This window comes from Haliaeetus albicilla, chromosome 15 (genome assembly GCF_947461875.1).
Source record: "Haliaeetus albicilla chromosome 15, bHalAlb1.1, whole genome shotgun sequence".
Classification (NCBI taxonomy): domain Eukaryota; kingdom Metazoa; phylum Chordata; class Aves; order Accipitriformes; family Accipitridae; genus Haliaeetus; species Haliaeetus albicilla.
In genome coordinates, this window is record NC_091497.1 from 26746638 (window position 1) to 26766906 (window position 20269).

Here is a 20269-nt window from a genome sequence, read left to right on the forward strand (position 1 = left end):
GACACTCAGTATGTTTAGAAAGGGAAGATTTTTAAAAATAAGGGGAAAAAAAGCCCATTCTGTTCTTCAGGCTCAGTTTAGTTTAATCAGCATTTTGTTTTCTAATACGTTTTCCACTGTTCATGCAGACTTTAGCCTTTAGCATTTTTATTATGTCACTAACTTTTTATATATGTATAGATAAATGTATATCTACATTGATTTTTATGTTGAGAATTACGCTTGTCAAGGTATTTACTACCTGCTTGTAGTGGTTTAACCCCAGCCAACAACTAAGCACTATGCAGCCACTTGTTCACTTTCCCCCCACCCAGGAGAGGGGAGAGAATCAGAAAAAAAAGTAAAACTTGTGGATTGTGATAAGAACAGTTTAATAGAACAGAAAGGAAGAAACTAATAGTGATAATAACATTAATAATAAAATGACAATCATAATAAAAGAATTGGAATATACAAAACAAGTGAGGCACAATGCAGTTGCTCACCACTTGCTGACAGATGTCCAGTTAATTCCCAAGCAGTGATCCCCCCCCAGGCGCACTCCTCCCAGTTTATACACTAGACGTGATGTCACATGGTATGGAATACACCGTTGGCCAGTTTGGGTCAGCTGCCCTGGCCGTGTCCCCTCCCAGCTTCTTGTGCCCCTCCAGCTTTCTTGCTGGCTGGGCATCAGAAGCTGAAAAATCCTTGACTTAGTCTAAACACTACTCAGCAACAACTGAAAACATCAGTGTGTTATCAACATTCTTCTCATACTGAACCCAAAACATAGCACTGTACCAGCTACTAGGAAGAAAATTAACTCTATCCCAGCCGAAACTAGGACGCTGCTAAAGTTCATTTACTAAAGGAACTTGCTATTTGTATAAAATGACAAAATTCAATGAAGTGAGAAAATATTTCATTTTTATGGAAATTTGTGAACTTGTGTTTGGTATTTATAACTCATGTGGCTGATAAGAAATTTAAGTATCTTAATTGTAAGATTACAGTAGATTAATAATTAGACATGATGTAATGTCTAATTAGTAGTTTGTTATGTCTTTTTGACTGTGATGCATATTGAAATCTAAGAAATAAAATAGCTTAATATTTCTTCTGTTATAGGTAGCTTGCATGCAGCTCATCAATGCTCTCGTTACATCTCCTGATGACTTGGATTTTAGGCTTCACATCAGAAATGAATTTATGCGCAGTGGATTGAAAGAGATATTGCCAGTAAGCGTCTTGTAGTCTCTCTTTGCATTACTATTTAAATTATTGGACTATTTAAGCTTGAGAGGGGGAATGGGAGAACAAGTTCTAATGAATTATTCTCAAAGGCATTTTATTAAGTCTGGGTATGAGCAGTTAGATATGAGAATCAGTCTTAAAATAAGAATGAAAAGGTGAAGTCTGCTCTCTGAACTTTATGCTGATTCCTCAGCATTTTAGGACTTTGATTTAGAAAATGTGACAGACTGTTGTGCAGACACTTGTTAAGCCAGACTGAAGCCATGTTTACCTTTTGAATATTTAACTTAACTCATGTGTTCTTGTAATTTTAAACTTTAAAATAAGAAAGACTTATGTAAGTTATTAAAAAGATAAGGTCTATTTACATATGGAAATGCTAATTTTGCAAGCCTTTCTACTGTTTCCTCTTTGCAGCAATTGAAATGTATAAAGAATGAAGCGCTAGATATTCAGCTGAAAGTGTTCAATGAGCATAAGGAAGAAGACATGATTGAATTCTCTCATCGTTTAGAAGATATTAGATCTGAACTAGAATATCCTTTTGATATCAGCAAGAGAAACATGAACAAAATAAAGTGTATAATGGGCATTTTTCTGGTATAATTTCTGTTTTAAAAAGTTATCAGTCAACGTTTGACTGAAGTATTTTTTTCCTTGCTATTACTCTCCTTAACACTTTTACTGAAGTAAATGATGTTTACAACATGGTGTGGAATACAGTTAAGGACACTAGCGCTGAAGGATATTTTCTTTCTATTCTCCAACATCTTTTGCTGATAAGAAATGATTATTTTATACGGTATGTTTAATGCTATGTTAAATGTTAATTATGTATTTCGTTGTCATTTAGTTATTAATAGATTATTCTATAAATTTAATGATAAATACAGTTTAGTCTTTTTCTGTGTGGATTGCAATTCGTATTTATTCCTTTGTGAAGTCCTGTTCAAAAGTATCAGCTTTGAATAAGAATGCCATCTGTATGTTTATGTCTCTTCCGCTTAGGGTACAATTTTATACATAAATATAGAAAACTATTTTTGTTGAAAACAGCCTTATTGACTGCAAGTATAAGTGATCAGGACAGGTCTCTTAATCAGTTATAAATCATGCTAGTAGCATTGTAATTTTGTGGTGTATTTGAGTCAAAGGACAAAACCAAGTATGCACAGAAGTGCATTTTATATAGAAATCTGAACATATGCTTAATTTCAAGTAACTTTTGGTTGGGAACTGAGTATTGTCAATCTCCATTATAGGTCAGTATGAACACGTTAGTGTCTCTTGAGAAATTTGTCAGGTAAATTACAGGCAAATAGTTAATAAAATCTTAGATGTTTGAAGCTGCCAGATATTTTCCTTTCTAAAATCTGCTTGTGTTGTTTTTGAGGAAACGCTGGAGGAACCAGGTATGAACTGAACCAGGAAGGAAAGCCTCCTGTTTTCTGTGTAGTGTTCTGGATAACCTTGGCTTTCAAGCAAGGTCTAGCACAGATGTACCCTTAAAATTAAGAGTGCTTGCCTGACATGGGTACACCTGTGCTAGACCTCTTCCACCTGAAAGGGTTTGAATTCACAGCTTGCATGTTCTGGGCAAGTGACCCAGCAGTCATACCCCTTGGCATTTTAGAACAAGGTGTTTTTCATTCCTCTTACTGAAGTAGAGCTGGAATGCATCCATAGTTACAAAAGTCACAAAACCAGAAGGGATCAAGCTGAAGGAAGAGCATTCTCTTGACTGGGAGGAAGCAGGAGGGATTCCTTCCTTTCTGTATTTCCACAGGGGGAGAGATGCAAAGTTTATAATACAAGAATCACTTATCTTTAGGTGCACTGTTTTTTCAGGCTTTGTGTAAATTGGTCTTGTGTAGTAAGTTGCCAGATGTATTTGTCCTTTGAGACTTTTGAGGTTTGCACCTGCCCTTCTATGGAAATAAGTCAGCCCAAATCTATTGACCTTACTGTGTTTATAGACAAGATTTTAAGTATACAGTGATAAATGAATATGCTGTAAAAGAACTCATCTCTGTCTTTAGTCCACAGTATTTCAAATTAATTGAAGAGTGTGTGTCCCAGATAGTGTTACATCGAAGTGGAACAGACCCAGATTTCACGTATCGTAAAAGATTAGATATAAATTTCAGCCACTTAGTAGGTAAGTACTATGTTTGAAAATGATTACAGTATCATACTTCTTTATATGTTCCAAAAACCAAGTTAAAGTTGTATATGTGATAAAGAATCTTGTGTTCCCTGTATATGTGCAAGTGTGTTTATTTATTTTTTCAAGATATTTGTGTAGATAAAGCAAGATTAGAAGAATGTGAAGAGAGGGCTTCTGAACTTTCTAGAAAAGTAAGTAATTCTGAAGTTATGTGACCATAAGATGGACACAGGGGGTTACTTAATAGCTTCATGAACGATGTAACTGAATGTGGCATAGTTTTTAACTTCAAATTACTATTAGTTCTGTGCTTAAGTGGGAATTTGGATGTTTCTTGTGGATTAGGAAGCAGAGGAAAGTGGTGTTGTGTAGTTAACCTTAATTGAGAGTCTTTCTACTATTTATTTTAAGGTTTCATGTACAAATCTCTCAAAATCAACTGAATACTTTATTTGAACAGTTATCAGTTTCTTCAACAAGATAAACAGGTGGAGAGTAAGAATTGACTCATTTGTATCTACAGACTCTGTATTACTGTATGTCAATTTTTTAAGCTACTCTGCCTAATTCCAATTTACAATACATTAAGTACTTTATGCCATTTCATATGGTAAATACTTGTACTGGTCATAGAGGTGGCACTTCCACTCAGTGCTGATACATGGAAGTTAGAATAGCAGATATGTTGTATGTGTCCTTATATTATTAACATGTGAGTTTTAACAAACACAAAAGGAAGAGTTGGAAACTAAAGAAACTACGCAGAACTGACTAGTATCAACAAGTTTTTTTCTTTTTCTTTTTTCTTAGTTTGAAAAAGATTTTGTAGTTCATCAGGAGACCCAGGCCCTACTGCAAAAAAAAGAAGAAAGGATCAATGAACTTGAAGCAGAATTACAAGCTTTTAAATCACAGGTATAAGACAGTTTAAATGAATGTATGAAGTATTATTTTTGAAAGGGGCTTAATTTTGCATCTTTTGCAGATTCTGATAGAACAGTTGAGGGTTTTTTCAAAGAATCCTTGTTATTGATTTTTATTGACCGTTAGTTTCCTTTATTTCTGTTTTATACAAAGAATTGTAGTGTGACATTAATTAGCTGTTTGAGTTCCAAGATGATCCTTTTTGTGCCTGAGCTCTGTTAATTAAACTATTTCCTTATGTTTCATTTGGGTTTTGCTTTCAGTGTCATATATTTCCAAAGTAATTAACCACATAGGGTAATAAGTCTTATGCTTTTAGATTAGCATTCATAACTCTGATCTTTATCCCTACACAGGAAATTATTCATTACTCAGTTTGCTTACCACGAATATCCAGCAGTGAAAGAAATAACCTGTGGCTGGATAAGAACATTTCCTGATAATTTTTCAATTTCCAAGCATAAATAGATATTTTTAGATGTCATGGAGAGGAATAGTGCAGATTTTTGAGACTAATACTTGAGTTAACTTGTAACTGCCTCAGCTCTGAAATCTGTTTAAGGAGACTGTGTGACCAAGTGATTTTTCCTGTGTCTTATTTCCTGGAATAAGAAGCATAGTCTAAAAATGGCTAAAGAAAGACAGCATTGGCAAGACATGCATACATGAAGGTGATAAAATATGTGGTTTTTATCATAGAGGGTTTTTAATACTTTTGAGCTTGTTTAATTTTCTTAGTGAGGAAAATCAGTTTAGCTCTGCTTTGTTCTGTTTCAAAATGTCATTCTAATTCAGGTTTCTGGTCAGAATTAACTGTTAAAGTCAAACAGGCTTTAAAAAAGCAATTACAAAAATTGTTGCATTCTAAAAAAATAATTTTAGTGAGAGCTTTGTATCACTCATTAAGAAAGTATTTTTAGCTGTGTATCTTGAAAACATACTTAATTACTTTTTGTGAGTGAAATAGGCTTTCTCTCCTATTTTACTTTTTCTCTTCTTCTTGTATTAAATAGAACTTTTTTTTTTACATGCAGACAGTGAGCCTAACATATGATTATGCTCACTAATTATCATACCATGAATTATCCCTCTGTTAATGTGGTATTTGGAATGTTTTGTAAATATCAAGTAATTGATTACTGCAACTTAGTACTCTTCAATCTATCTTAAGAGGAATCTTTGGTTTCCATATGACATCAGTAGCTACTTAGCATGGCTACTTCCACCTCTTATGACTATTTTTCTCCTGGTCTTGTTCGTTTACCCTTTTGTTACATTTGGTATTTGTTCTTGTATTTCTTCTGTTATTAGAGCCTAATTGTTCAGTGTCTACTTGTTAGTGTAAAAAATCCATATGTTCAGAAATTCAGAACAATACTGTTGTGCATGTATTTATTTTTATTTATTGATATTTAGCTATTTCCTTTTAAAAATATTAAAGCCTTTGCTTATTGTATTTCCCTCCATTTTTAAAAAATAAAATGGGCTGTTTCAGCTCATAATTATCAGTTGAAAAGTTGATTAATACTATCACCAGTAGATAAATACTTATTTATTCTTTTCTGGTTTTGTCAGGTAGCTATTTATTAATGTTTGAAGGTCTATGATAGAAGTTCTTCAAATGCTAGAAATAAATATATTTTTTTAGACTTACTGAAGTGCTCATAAGCCCATCTTGATACAGTATAGATGTCCTTACTGTATACAATAAGAAGTTGGTGTGTAAGGCAGCTGTATTTTTTGGAAGGAATTTTTTTTTCATCATCACTTGGTGATTTCAATTCTGTGGAATAAGAATGCTCCTACTGTTTTTCAACAGAATTAATAATCTCTTCAGATTCTGCTGTTATATCCTTGGAATGTTTCTCTGTATTCTGTAGGATAAATAAGAACACTAGAGACTAGGATGTTATTTTTTAATTTGAGCTAAACTGTGGTAGTCTAGATAAAATTTTGTCAAGATACCTGTCAGACCCTTCTTAGGTCATGATCAGTGAAATATAATAAGTGGGATATAGCATTTCAGTTTGTTATTTCTGGTGTGCACACCCTGGTCTGAATGTCCGCTTCAGAGCTGAGACTTCCAATTATGAAATCAAAAGCACGTTGCCTTCCTTATAGTTGCTATTTAATTGTCGTACACAAGAAAAATGGCACTGACTTTCAATTGGCTTGCTGGATTTAATCTATAAACTATGATTGTTATGGCACTTTGTTGACAAAAAATGTGAAACTGAATATCTTCCTTAACAGTATGGCTCCTTGCCACCTGGTTTTCTACCATCAGCGCGTGGAGATGCATCTGTTGTTCCACTGGAAGCTGCAGGACCACATCAATTTCCGCCGCCGCCTCCACCGCTGCCTGCTAATGGAGCAATTCCACCACCACCACCTCCCCCGCCTCCTCCACCACTTTCAAATGGTTTGGGGATTCCTCTGGCTTTTGGTGGTGCTCCTCCACCACCGCCTCTACCAGGCCTGCCTGGAGCACAGTGGTCTCCACCTTCATGCACTTTGCCATTTGGAATGAAGCCTAAAAAAGAATTCAGACCTGAGGTTACCATGAAAAGACTCAACTGGTCCAAGGTAGTAGTGGTTAATGGCAAATACTTGATGTAAAATCTTACATAGACTTTAGGGTAAATAGATTGTCAGGAGTAAGACTATATAAAGCAATTGATATATTAGTTAAAATTAGGTAAGATATGAAGACTTTCTGCCTTTAGTTTGCATTGTTTCTGAAAACTACGTTTCCTTGACTCATGAATCATCTGGGCAAGCATCTGTTGACTTTCTGAGATGCCTGGAAAAGTCAGTTCTGGTCTAGAATAATATAACCTTGATATCAGAATGCTTCCTGGGTCCTACTGTGCCTTGTCTTTTAGCAAACTGTTTATATTGGATCAGTCACTGCACTGTACTGATAGCTATACAGTTTCCAAACAAGTATCTTGCATCTATCTATCTAGCCTGGACTGCGGGAAGAAGCATTGCAGGTCTCTCCACTTTTCCTTAGTGTAAATGTACTTATGTAAATTTAATGCTTGAAAAAATACAGAGTCTGTTTATTTTTTTCTATCCATTGTGACAGAATCAAGTATACTAGGACTATCAATCTACTGAGTTTTGGTAACTATAATTATTTAGACCAAAATAAGTCAGTAAAAAGGTTTTCAGAGTTTTATGAAGCAATCAAAGCTACAGTCTAAAAAGTAAGGTACTTAATATCTAGTTAAACCAGCTGTGTTCAGAGACTATTTAAAGTTTACGCAGGTTTTAAATCTAGACCAAAGATAATTTGCTACATTTAGACCTTGGATAACAGTATGTTGTCTGTATTGCTTTGTCCAAAAGCACTTACTGTAAGCATTATTATCTTCAATCAGAAATATATTAACAATCTAAAGATGAGTTATGTACCAAAAGTTCACATGTTTTACAGACGTCTTCAGTATTTCATGTGCTTTACACTCTACAGGGCACATTCTCTGCATAGCATCAAAATAATTTAATGAATGAAATCTTGTTTTTTCCCTTGCTTGTAGATCAGGCCTCAGGAAATGACAGAATCCTGTTTTTGGGTTAAGGCAGAAGAGGACAAGTACGAGAATGCTGACATGCTTTGCAAATTGGAACTTACGTTCTGTTGTCAAAAAAGGGGTACGTAATTGATTGCTTTAATTTTCAACTTTTAGAGGTATCTTTAAAATTCTTGGGGCTTAAATATATATGAATTATATATATATAATATATATAAATAAATATAAATGAAACATTCAGAACCTAACATTAATGTTCTATTTTTTAAGTGGAATGTGTGAAGAAAAAAGTTTGAAAATTCTAGACTGCTTAATAGTATTGAACTATTTTACTTAAAGAGTGACAGTTATTATGTGACCTATAAGGAAAACCTTACCAAAAAACCCCTAAGAAATGCTTCCGGATAATACAGACTTTTATTCAGTCACATTTGAAAAAAAATTTATAAAATTTTGTCAGAATACCTTAATAAAATACTGTGAACTAATCTAGAGTCCAGAAAATGATGTGTTACCCTCAGAATGCGTATGATAATTGATGTGTTTTGGTTCTGTGAAGGAGGGAGAGTCTTTCAATGAAGTTTTTACTTTCTGATAAACCTGTAGCAATATAGATCTCCTTTGATATTTTGCTTAGCTTCTTCAGCTTTTAAAGCCTTGTGGAAAAGCAAAATATTTGAAAGTATTCCTGGCTTTAAGCCTTTTCTCCCTTTCTGGATGTGAGTCATCTCACTAGTAGTTTAGGTTATTCTGCCCCATATGTAAAATGCCTTCCTGACACGTTCCCCTGCTCTCCGCACCTCCCCCACCCCCCCACCCCTTGATTGGTATCAGAGGCTTAGTACTTTGGGGTAGCCAAAGGGGTGCAATGATTAATTCCTTTTCAAATTGAAAAGACATTATTATATTTTTAATTTGCCTTACAAATTTCACTTCAATATTTTTATTTAATATAGTGCATGGCATTCTCAAGTTTCTCTCTTTTTTTTTGGTATGCTTTGGTGTGTATTATTCAATTTATTTTTTTTTTTACCATAACAAAGAACTTTATTCTGCTTTTGTCAAAGCAGGCTTTTTATGCTCTAGCAGTATTTCTGCTGAGTTGAGTATTACAGTTTATTACTGTTGACACTTAGTAATATTAAGAATGTTGTACAAAGATAAAAAGGCAAGAAAACCTCACAGACCATAGATATTTTTGCTTGAATCTATTAGAATAAGTCTAAAAGATAATTGTGGTGCCTTTATAATGTTAGGAGAATTACCAAGAATATTCCCTGAATTAATAAGTTAGAAAGTTTAAAAGCCACTGGAGGAAATACTCTTTCCTATGTGTAATTAAACAGTAAAATTTGGGAGACAATGATGTTCAGGCCAAACTTGTTAATGGCTCAGAAGAGGATTGTGAATCTCCACAGACAGTGGGAACATTGGAGTTAACAAGGTTAACATCGCTTCAAAGTTTAACTGAATGGACCGAATACATTGTTTTGACAAAACCTAAGAGAAGAGAGTTACTGGATCTACAGTTGAAAAATCAGTGAAGTATAGTCTTATACCAAATGGGGGCGAGGGCTACTAAAAGGCTATAGCCTGCAGGGGCAAATTTAATTTATTTTTTTTTTACAGGTGGAGCTTACTGCTTAACCTTTTTTAAGTTTTGAAATCTCTCTCATCTCACGTGCGTGATAGAAGTGTGCCATCATCTTAATTTTTCAAAGGAAGTAGAGACACTAAAAATTTTTGTTTAGAACAGCAAGTAGGTGTCTAAAAGGCAACATGGAAATAAATTTAATCTTTTTTTGAGCGAGTGGTTTACAGAAATTTGCATGAATGCTTAAATACTTAAGTAGACAGCACCAGGCATCTCAGTGTCTCTTATTAACAGCATGAATTTTAGTACAAAGGACAGCAAAGTAACTGCTTTTGTTCTCATGACCATGGAGACAGTGGATGCTTCTTTGTAGCTTATACATAACTTACTAACAAAACTTGCCAAAGAAATTGGAGACATCCAGTTTTTTTCACTTTTCAGTCTTAAAGAGATTTAATACCATGCTTTCAAAAGTAGAATCAGCAAGCTATTCACTAGACTCAATTTGGAAACAGTCCTTGACTATTTCTAAAGCTTTGTCTCTAAAACCAGAAAGACAAGAAGTTGAAAATGATTCTGTAGCCAAATGACGGCATGCAAAGAATGAGCTGGTTTCCACTCTGTTGAAGGGTCTGCTTATGCACTCTTTCCATTGAAGTCATTGTGTAAGAAGAGGTATCTAGTTGTGGAAGCAGGGACCAGAATGTTCAATGATGCTTTAAGTGAATTTTATTCTGATTAAGTAAAATCACATTGAAGTACTCAAATGTTCAGTTGGTGCATTTTGCCAGCTGATGTGCCAAAAGTATTTCAGTGTTGATCCAAAAGAGGAAGTCTTATGTCTATGTAAATAATCCATTGAGGAATTTCTACTAGAAAAAGGAATACAGAACAGTATAGAATAGATTTGAAGCTTTAGCAGATGTTTGTACAGAAGTTATAAATGATGTTGATTCTGAATGGGTATTGAAGCAACTGAAATAACTGAAGATGTTATGTAGGTATGAAAGAAACTACTGCAAGAATAAAAAAGTAAATGAGCATCTAGCTTCAGAGTGTAGGAAAAATAGTGAGTAGTAACACGGAGCAAAGACTATACATGGAGAAGAAAATCAGTCTTGTTGAGGGTGTCCAGAGATATGTCCTTGAATCGTGGAATTTTTTTAGTTTGGAAGGGACCTCTGAAGGTCATCTGGTCCAATCACCTTCGTAAAAGGACCAGTCTAGTTCATGTTGCTTGAGGCTTTGTCCAGATGAGTTTGAGATATCCCTAAATATGGAGATGTATGGATGGACAACTTGTTCCTGTGTTTGTCACCATTGTGGTGAATTTTTTTTCATTACATCTTCTTGGACTATCTCTTATTGCAACTTGTGTCTGTTACCTCTTGCTCATTGTGCACCTCCAAGAAAAATCTGGTTCCCTCTTATTTGTAGCCTTCTGTTAGGTAGTTTGAGACAGCAGTAAGAGTTCCCTTGCCTTTTACCCTTCTCAAGACTGACAGCTCTCTCAGCCTTTCTGTATGCATCTTGTGTTTCAGCCCTCTAATAATCTTGATGATTTTCTGTTGTACTCAGTCCAATATATCTATATTTTTCTTGAAGTGGGGAACGCCAAACTGAAAAAGTACTCCAGATAATTCTCCCTGACAGAGAAGGAGAGTGGAGGGAAATAATCACTTCTTTTACCTGCTGACAACTGTCTTGGTAACTTATTGGAGGAAATGTTTTCACTGTGGTGCTTGTTTAATAATAATAATAATGATGGTGATGGTGATAATGATGAGTCCATGTAAGGGCTGTGGGTGGTATAAAGTATTTTCTCTTCATTCTTTTACTTGTTATAAAGCTGGTTTTGTCACTTGCCAGGAATGGAACCATTTTGTGAAAGCAACATGTTTTATAAAAATTAAAACTGAGCTGGAACATTAAGAAGTATTAAAGCATCAAATGCTGATGGTATTCTTGTAGCAACTTATTGAAAACAAAGTGTAATTTATTTATTGGCTCAGAATTTATTCTTGTCTCAGAATAAATTTGTAATCTTAAAGAAATCTAAGATTATATTTATGAAAGAAGTAGGCAAGGGCATAATGGAAAACCAACTCCTTCGTCATAAAACCATATAGATTTACTGCTACACAGGAAATGTGGGAGGAGAATATTAGTTTGGAATCTGGAAATACAGGTCATTGTGTGAATGGAATATTTTCAATGTGAATGCTTGAGAAAAGATTTGATTGTGACTGAAAAGTGTACATACATTTAAAATATTTGCAAGAAAACATGAGACTATTCTGAGATGTCCCAAGAATGAAACAAACAAAAGATTCTGGAACCCTCAAATCATTAGCTTTGTGTCAGCAGCTAAAAGAATAAAAGTAAGGAGTGAAATCACTGCCTTAGACATCAGTGTGGAAGTAAGGTATTGCTACATGTCTCTCTTCCTGGCTGGGGGGGGGGGGGGGGTAGGGAAAAAAAAAAGTAATTGAGAAGTTCTGTGTGAAAATAAGGTGATGAATGTGAATGGTTTGCATAAATGATCTTTGGTTTTCTGATAACTTTTCTTTTTAAAGGCAAGAAGAAGGATTGGTATTAATGGTAGTCAGAGACTTGAAAGAGAAAGAAATAATAAGAAATATCAAGTGTTTAAGATTTATCAGGATTATACTCATGGTTGCACATCAGTGAAGAAAATCTGTGAAAAGCCTTTTTGGCAACAATGGTATCAAAGGAATCTTACTATAATTCTCTGAAAACATAAAACTGAATATACGAGTTAAGTTTAACTGGTATGTGAAATACCGAGTAGCAGAGCTGGAACAAACCTTATAAGTGCTTTTATATCATCTTAAGCCTAAAAGATAAGATGAACATACAAAAATGCTCATTATCAAATGACAGCCACTTTATAATAGATGTGTTGGAAGCCTGATGGAAGGAGAATAATCACTGGTGTATGATGTTAATGTGCTGCCAACTTTGCTGGAATGATTAGATGTACAGGCAGGGGAGTGGCACTTTGCATAAAAGACAGCATGAAATGTAGCAGCATGAAAATCTTGTGGAGGGAGAAGCAGCCTACCGTGCAAAACCTTGTGAATGGAAATTCCTTCTAATAATATAATATTATACTGTATTAATAGCTCTCAGGTCAGATGATGTTTGTGATGAGAAAATGTTAAGTGAGGTTAGACAAACTGCAAATTTTGTGGCAATAAAGTCGGAGCTTTAACTACCTGCATATGGGTTGAATCAGTTCCTCATCAGGATATTATGAGAAGATAAAAGCTTTGGATGCAACAAATGACTGTTTCCAATATCCCTGTAACCAACATGAAAAGGAACTGTTCTGGGAATGGGCTTGGGTCATTCACAGGACCTAGGAGGTCAGAGGAGGAGAGAATGATCACTATCTTAATGTTGTACCAGGAGAGAACAATCCAAGTAATCTATTATACAAGTATTCAGCTTCAGGACAGGGAACTGAATGAAAGATGCAGATGGTCAAGCAAGCAAGATACCCATGCCTACTAGCAAGCCAGAGGCTATTCTGCAAATGCCATCTTAAAGATATGAGTATACGTTGTATTGTAATTCAGAAAAAGTCCAACTAAAGCTATGGGGTAAAAAATGTGTGTGACTTGATAGGAAAGTTAAAGACAGTATCACAAGGAAAAGGATAGCATTAAAAATCTGGAAGGCTTGCCCAAATGAAGATAACAGGAAAACTCATTAAATGTAGCTAGATAAATGTAAACAGGACATTCTTCACATACTCTTTTAGAAATCTGAATTTCTTGCAAAGGATCCTTCAGCTGATACTGAAAAGTGTATTTAATTTTTTTGAAAATGAAGTTAGCCAGGGAATTGGTGGGACCACTTTTTGACAACTTCAGAAGTTCAGCAGGTTCAAAGAACAGTAGACAAATTCAGGTGTAATAGACCCAAAGGAATAGGAAAGCATGTATTTGTAGGAAGAGGAGCTTCCTCTTTTGGGAAGTGAGGAGAATGGATTATAAGTAGTGATAAGGCTGGCATAGTGTCTTTTTAAGTAACATCTCTTACTGCAGCTCTTGCAGACGGAGTGCTGGGCTAGAGGTGTCACTGGTCAGACCCAGTAGGGCATTTATTAAGTTTGTAATCATGGATGTAAGAGTACCCGTTTGCTTGGAGTAGCTTCAAGCTACTATGTTTAATACTTACGGTGCTGAAATAAGGTAAGTTGTAATGTGCAAATGCTTGGTCTTGTCACTTACAGAAGGGAGAAATGTACTTAGTTTGTGGAGATACTTTGAAGAGTACTGGTGTGGAGAAGATATAGCAATAAATTGATGGAGGTCTCTGAATAAGTGTAATTAATGTAGTGAGACTGTAGTAGGTAGGCTTAATATGGGATATGAGTTCAGGATACCTTGAGAGAAAACCAGCTGCATGTTGCTTAAAGTCATCCTTTAGGTGGTTGAAGTCGTTTGCCAAAGGTGATTCCAGGACTTAGGAGGTTGTATGGAGTGTACAAGAAAGCAACCTCTGACCAAAAAGAAATCTTTGGAAGCATTTAAATACAAAATGAAAATTTGTTTCATGTATGCAAAATACAAGCAAGGTAGTAGTTTTCTGTAATACATGCTTTATAACTAGTGTGCTGTGTTTATAAATATCCTATTAATAAGTTTATTTGACTTGATCCAACAATTTTTTTTACGTAACTGTCATGTTTAAAGTGTTAAAGTCCAAATGAGGATTAGAAATTGCACATCAAACATACAAGAAACCTAAATTCTTCATTATTTTTAGCAATATGCAGATAACTGCTGTTAATGGGAGATGGTATGAAAAATTAGTAATTTACTCTTCTTTCTTTTCTAGATATCAAAGGGAACTGATCTAGTAAACTTGAGAGAGAAAGATTGCATGATCTCTCTCTATTTTTATTTTTTTTTAATCAACTGGAACAGATTTTTATCCTAATCTTATTGGAGATGGCAGTGTCTGATTGCACCACACCAGAGCTCCTGCCAGACTTGATTATTCACAAATAAAGCACTTCTGTGGGAGTGCTATCTCTGTTGGCACTTGTCTTGAAAAGGTCAATATAGTTCTCTCTAATTGTTTTTTTTTCTTTTTTTTTTTTTTCTCCCCTGTATACTCTGTAAGAGAAACCATCAAGGCCTAAACTGCTTACGGTGCCAACCAAGCCTCAAACATTTTAAAGCAGAAAAGAGAGTAAATGCCAGCAAGAAGGTCAAATCAGCAATATAAATTAGTTTGGTGCTGTATTTGACATGCCAGAGCCTACCCAGCATAAGCAACAGAATTTGTGGTCAAGATTAGGATTAGGTAGAGCCTAGTGCCCTAATACTTTCCTCCACTGGAGAAGGATTTACACAGAAGTTTCTCCAAACTGTGCTTCTCATAGAATCTTATTATTACAAACCTGTAAGATTGCCAACAATATAGTCTAGTAACTTCTGCTAATAATACAGCACTGAGTAACTTGAGTTACATTTTAATGTATCTGTGTACAAGTAGAAGTAAAGCCTGCTATGTGTTTCAGTTTGGCTGCTTTGCAGTATCACCCTAACTATCCTTTAAACCAAAATTATTTTAAAAGATTTTTGCATATAAATTGAAAAAGGCAAAATAGTTTCTTTCTGAAGAATGCAGGAGTAAGACAAGGGACAGCAACCGATCACTTTTATAAAGCACTGAAATATCAATGGTATCTTGCAATTTCAGTATGTCATCTTTCTATTGAGGGAAGGAATGGTATATTTACTGTTGCATTGGTAGTAAATATATTAGCTGTTTCTATTCTTAATAGATAGAATGATCTCTGCTCTTATCTTGTTTTGCTATTTGCATCAAATATATTTGTTTTATATACAGATTGCTATATAAGAATCAATGAATGAATATAATTCTGTGGTGGGTTGACCTTGGCTGGCTGCCAGATGCCCACCGAGCTGCTCTCTAATAAAATGGAGAAGCTTGTGCATTGAGTTAGAGGCAGGGAGATCACTTACCAATTACTGTCACAGGCAAAACAGACCCAATCTGGAGAAAATTAATTTAACATTTATTTTTTCTAATGTCCTATCACAGATAGGAGAAACCTTCAGTTGTTCAGAGTGTTAAATGTATTTAAAGTGGGAAGTGAATAACTCCTAAAACCTGACTTTCATATCCAGATAACTCCGTGAATACATGGCAAACAAAAAATGGAAAACCGAAAGAGGACATTAACATACCAATGATTGGAATAGTCTGACAATAGCATTTGCTTTGTAGTTTGATTCTTTTTGAAGCTATAAATTGTGGCATCTTTTTCCCTTTAATCTCTTGCTTTGAAATGAATTCAATTAATTATTAGTTATTGAATGACTGTGTCATCAGTACCCTAATCTGAGTACGTCGGAAACAACAGTAGCATCAGATCGTTATTCTGGTAGGACTGTAGAAAAGAGGCACTCTGTCAGGAGTTGTTATATATATATTTAGAAAAACTTTTGTTGCTAGAAAGGGTACTTTGACTTGTATTTGCAGTTAGGAAATGCCTTGTGAGATAGTGAAGGGATATTGTTGAAGAGTTTGTTACAGCACTTTTAAGTAGCTACCTAAGCACAGTATTAATTTTACCTTAATTTTAATTTATTTTAACTTACTTTAACTTAGGTTTTTTGCTTTATGGCAGAGTTGCAGTATGTGTTATCATTAGGTGATTGGTTCTCACCTTCTACGCACAGACTATTTATTTTCTGTTGGCTTCAAAACAGATTGAGTGCTTTCCTTTCTCCTCAGTGAAGTGCCTTGAAGGAGTAGTACCTGTAGTTCACCTTTACCTTTTTCTATCAAACAAGTGATTTTTTTTTTCTTTTAATAGTTGATTTCTACCCAAAATCCAATATTAGTCTGCAGTCAACTCATGTTTGATGAAAATATGACAGTATATTCAGGCTAACAAAAGCACTCTACTCCTATTTCACAACACTGTGGTAGGAAAAGCCTTCAAGGGCTCGATGTTTTAGAAGCAACAAGAATGTTCCTTTATTGATTTCTAGTAGAGAATGTTTCTACAATGTGAATAAGTAAAATCTTAGAGGTGATAGATATTATTTTCAACGTATCCAGAGAGGGGAAAAAGTCTGCTCAGTATCCTAAGTCCTAAACCATAAATACCAATGGAATGGAAATGCAGGTTTGGAACTTAAAATGTGAGTTAAAGGGGATCATCACAGTGCCCTTGCTCAGTCTAATAATTTTGTTTATTTAATGGAAAATACACACTTTAACAACTTATACATTTGTGCCTATGCCAGCAAGGATCTTGCAAGAATTAATTTGCTAATGTTTGTATCACACAGAGGTATCAAACTCTATACACCTACTACAAACCTATTTTCATGGGTTTTACCTCCTTTTTAGTTTTGTTACATGTTTATGCACTAAGTGCTTTTGATGAATTTCTAATCTAATGTTAAAAGCATTTATATCTGTCTAAAGGTAACACTATATTTGAGTGCAATAAAATCCTCATTACAACAGTGCTTTTATTGTAGCCTTTTTTCTTTGCGAGCTGAGAAAAATAATTTACATGCAAGAAAAGAAATGTTTAACAAACCTTATTTGGCAAACCTTCAAAGTCACTGCTGATGAAAATTATTAGCATTTAAATTTCCATGAGTGCTACTTTTTGTCCGTAAGAAAATCTATCATTTACTTTCTCAGTGAATGGCTTGATTCTGAGAAAATTCATTTCAAGGACAATTCATTTCTAAAAAACTAAACAGAAAAAATCAAACAAGGAGATTTTGTGTTAATGGAGCAGTGACTTCCAATTAGGCAGCTGTTAGACAGTACTTGGGTGGACACTGGTCTGCCATGCAGAATATAGCAGTATCTCTGGCAGAGCCTTTGGTTCCATTTGCATTTGATCTGGTTCTGCTGGAATAATATTTTAATTTATTCATATAGAAAAAGTGGTTATAGACATCTTCTTTCCTTACCCACTAAGATTACATATTCCTCTTTACTACTAGCTCTGTGTAAATATGATCAGACCTTACCTAATAGATAACTTATTTTCTTAATTAAAGTGAGGTCATATAAAAACCAGTAAGTTGATTACTTCATGTGAACATCTGAGAAGCACACTTCCATTGTAGGCTGCTGTCCTCCTCTACATGATCTCTACATGATAAATTTCTCATACAGTTTCTTCATTCTAAATACATTCTCCTAGTCTGTAAATATCTTGCCTTGATAGTTTCTTAACAGACTTTCAATATGTTTTATGAAACAAACATCACCATAAAGGATGTGTATTCTGTAGATGGGGGGTCCCCCTCCCATTAATAGCAATCAGGTTCTGCAGGTTATGTAAGAATGGAGAGAACTTAATTGATCTGAAACGGTAGGATTTTTGGGGGGGTTAAATCGGAATTCTAACAAAGTATTCTTTTACATAGGATATAAGCTAGTTCAGCATTCTGAAAACTTTCCTACTAGGACAGAATGTGTTTGCATCATGATGATGATGATGATTATTATTGTCTGATACAATAGTTAAATATTTACAGTTAAATAGTAGTTGTGTTTTCAGATACATTTTTCTTCTGGATCAATTGGCTGCTTTCAGTTTCATTTAAATTAAGAGACTGAAGACACTGGACAACATATTCTGTAGCTTTTAACAACCTTGTATTTCTGTTTTATGGCTTTGCTTCCCCACTCTTCCTATTTTTACAAGTTAGTGGGGCTCTACTTTACTTTTTAGCTCACACAGTAGTTCTACAACCTTGCTCACTGCTAACAGCACCTGAGTAATGAAACTTAGAAACCTTATCTGCTCTGTTACTCAGCTTAAGAGTTGTAAAGACTAAATGTTTCCTGCTGTGCAATCTGACTTGTCCTTTGATATAGAAATGCCTCTTCCTAAAATTCTAAATGCATATGTATAGCTGGCAAGGATAACAAGTTAGAAAGAGCCTGCTTAGGGTGACTGCTTATCTTCACAGTTTCTTGATCATGCAGTGTAATGCCTTGTGGCACTTCAAATTTGGCTGCAATGTACTTGATATACACGCAGCAGAATGTTGTTTTTTGTTGCTGGCCTTTCAGTGTAAGATCTCAAAGTATTGGGTCATCTATATGAAACAGTGGGAAGATGGAAAAAGCAACTAAATGTTCAGCAAGATTGTTTGAATAAAAGCTGCTATCAAAGCTGACAAAATGGAGGGTAGATATAACTGGAATGCGTGAAAAGAAACTGGGATTCAAGGCTCAGTTGCACATTGCAGGAGAAATCTTGGCATGTGGAGTTCAACAGATCTATAATGCTGCTGTGAAAAGAAACAAACCTGGATAGATATAGCTAAAAACAAACTGGGTTATATCATCCTAACTGCAAAAAGCGAAGAGAGAAAGTTTATTGTCAGTAGTAATCTAGTAGTATGAATGAAATTGCTCTTTTAATGTTCTGTAGAAGAGAAACACTAGTGACAAATAGAGGATTGGACTCGGTCAAACTTGAAAAAGGGGAAGATAGAATCCATTCGCTGCTACCAGCTGACTTTCAGAATGCACCTGTGAGTTTTCCTTATTCAGCAAAATAACAGAAGAGGTAGTGAGCAAGCGGGGACAAATGGCGAGTTAAGCTATGCTGTGCAGATGTCTGCTTTATAATAAATATAAGGAATCTGAACCACTTGAACGGAAATAGTTTTTTTGAGAACATAATACCCGTATGCACTGGAAGCAGGCAGTTCTGATCTTCAGATTACTGTTGCTGAGAGAACCTGGGAGTATGGACCAAAACTCAAAAGTAAGAAGCATATTTGGAACTAAATAAAAGCCTTCCTGAAACAACAGTGGCAAAAATAAGTCAGTATGAAAAGAATAAGAGAAATTAAGGACAAAGGGTTTCTTGTGCCAAGGGGCTATTGTGCCTCTGATTTGTCAAGAAAATACTGTGATTCATTTTGCTAGAACTTGTGCCTACCTTTACGGTGAAATGGAAATTATATTACACTTAACTTCCTTTAAAAATAACAACAAAAAAATTGTTCGTTTGTACCACTATCAGTGTTTGTTCTGGACTGTCTATATAGATGTTGGTACTTATGAGACTCCAGTCTCTGAAGATAAGGCTTATTCTTTGATCACCAGTTGGATTTTTCTGTTTACTCAGGGAAATATTTGTATTCAGTCTTTGGGGTGGGTGGGGGTGGGAAGTCATATAGATTTAATCAAAGTCTAATTCTGCTGCAAGCACCACATTTACAGATAATGATGCTTCTGATAGTTGTATATTAAGGTCAATTAGAATTAATACTTTGTTACTGTTTACAAGTAGAACTAATAAATAATTTTGATTTATATGAGATTAGACTAATTCCTCAAAAGTCAGAGGGGTCTAGTGACTAGGTAGTCAACTGTTATGCCTATGTAAATGTAACAGGAAGAGAGGGATAAAATCTGTTCCACAGCATTTAGAGTTGTTAATGTAATCAATATGGAAAGGACTAAAACTGATGCAAAGCAGACTTATTTTTCCCTTTTTATCTTTCTCCAGCATTTAAAAATCTGAGGCTAATACAAAGATGTGTGACCAGACAGTGAAAAAATACTATTATTATTGTTGTATGATAAATTGGATTTTTCTTTGTAAAAGACATGTAGAATAACTGAATCTGCATACTAGACTGATTATTCAGAATCTCTATAATAGAATCTACATCATTTTCAGTCTCACAAAACTACAGCACAGACTTTGAGAGCAGGAATTCAAGAAGCTTCAATAATACAAAT

The 20269-nt window shown here is 34.8% G+C and overlaps 1 protein-coding gene across 5 annotated transcripts in view; it reads left to right on the plus strand.

Annotated features, from left to right (window-relative positions):
- DIAPH3 (diaphanous related formin 3) overlaps positions 1–20269 on the plus strand; it is a 238535-nt gene that overhangs the window by 56828 nt on the left and 161438 nt on the right. For all 5 annotated transcript variants that reach the window (XM_069802607.1, XM_069802608.1, XM_069802603.1 and 2 more), the window contains 8 exons: positions 1111–1221; positions 1654–1772; positions 1922–2038; positions 3276–3394; positions 3530–3594; positions 4214–4318; positions 6581–6913; positions 7873–7987. In XM_069802607.1, coding sequence (XP_069658708.1) covers positions 1111–1221; positions 1654–1772; positions 1922–2038; positions 3276–3394; positions 3530–3594; positions 4214–4318; positions 6581–6913; positions 7873–7987 — 1084 coding nt within the window. The remainder of the gene's footprint in view (positions 1–1110; positions 1222–1653; positions 1773–1921; positions 2039–3275; positions 3395–3529; positions 3595–4213; positions 4319–6580; positions 6914–7872; positions 7988–20269) is intronic.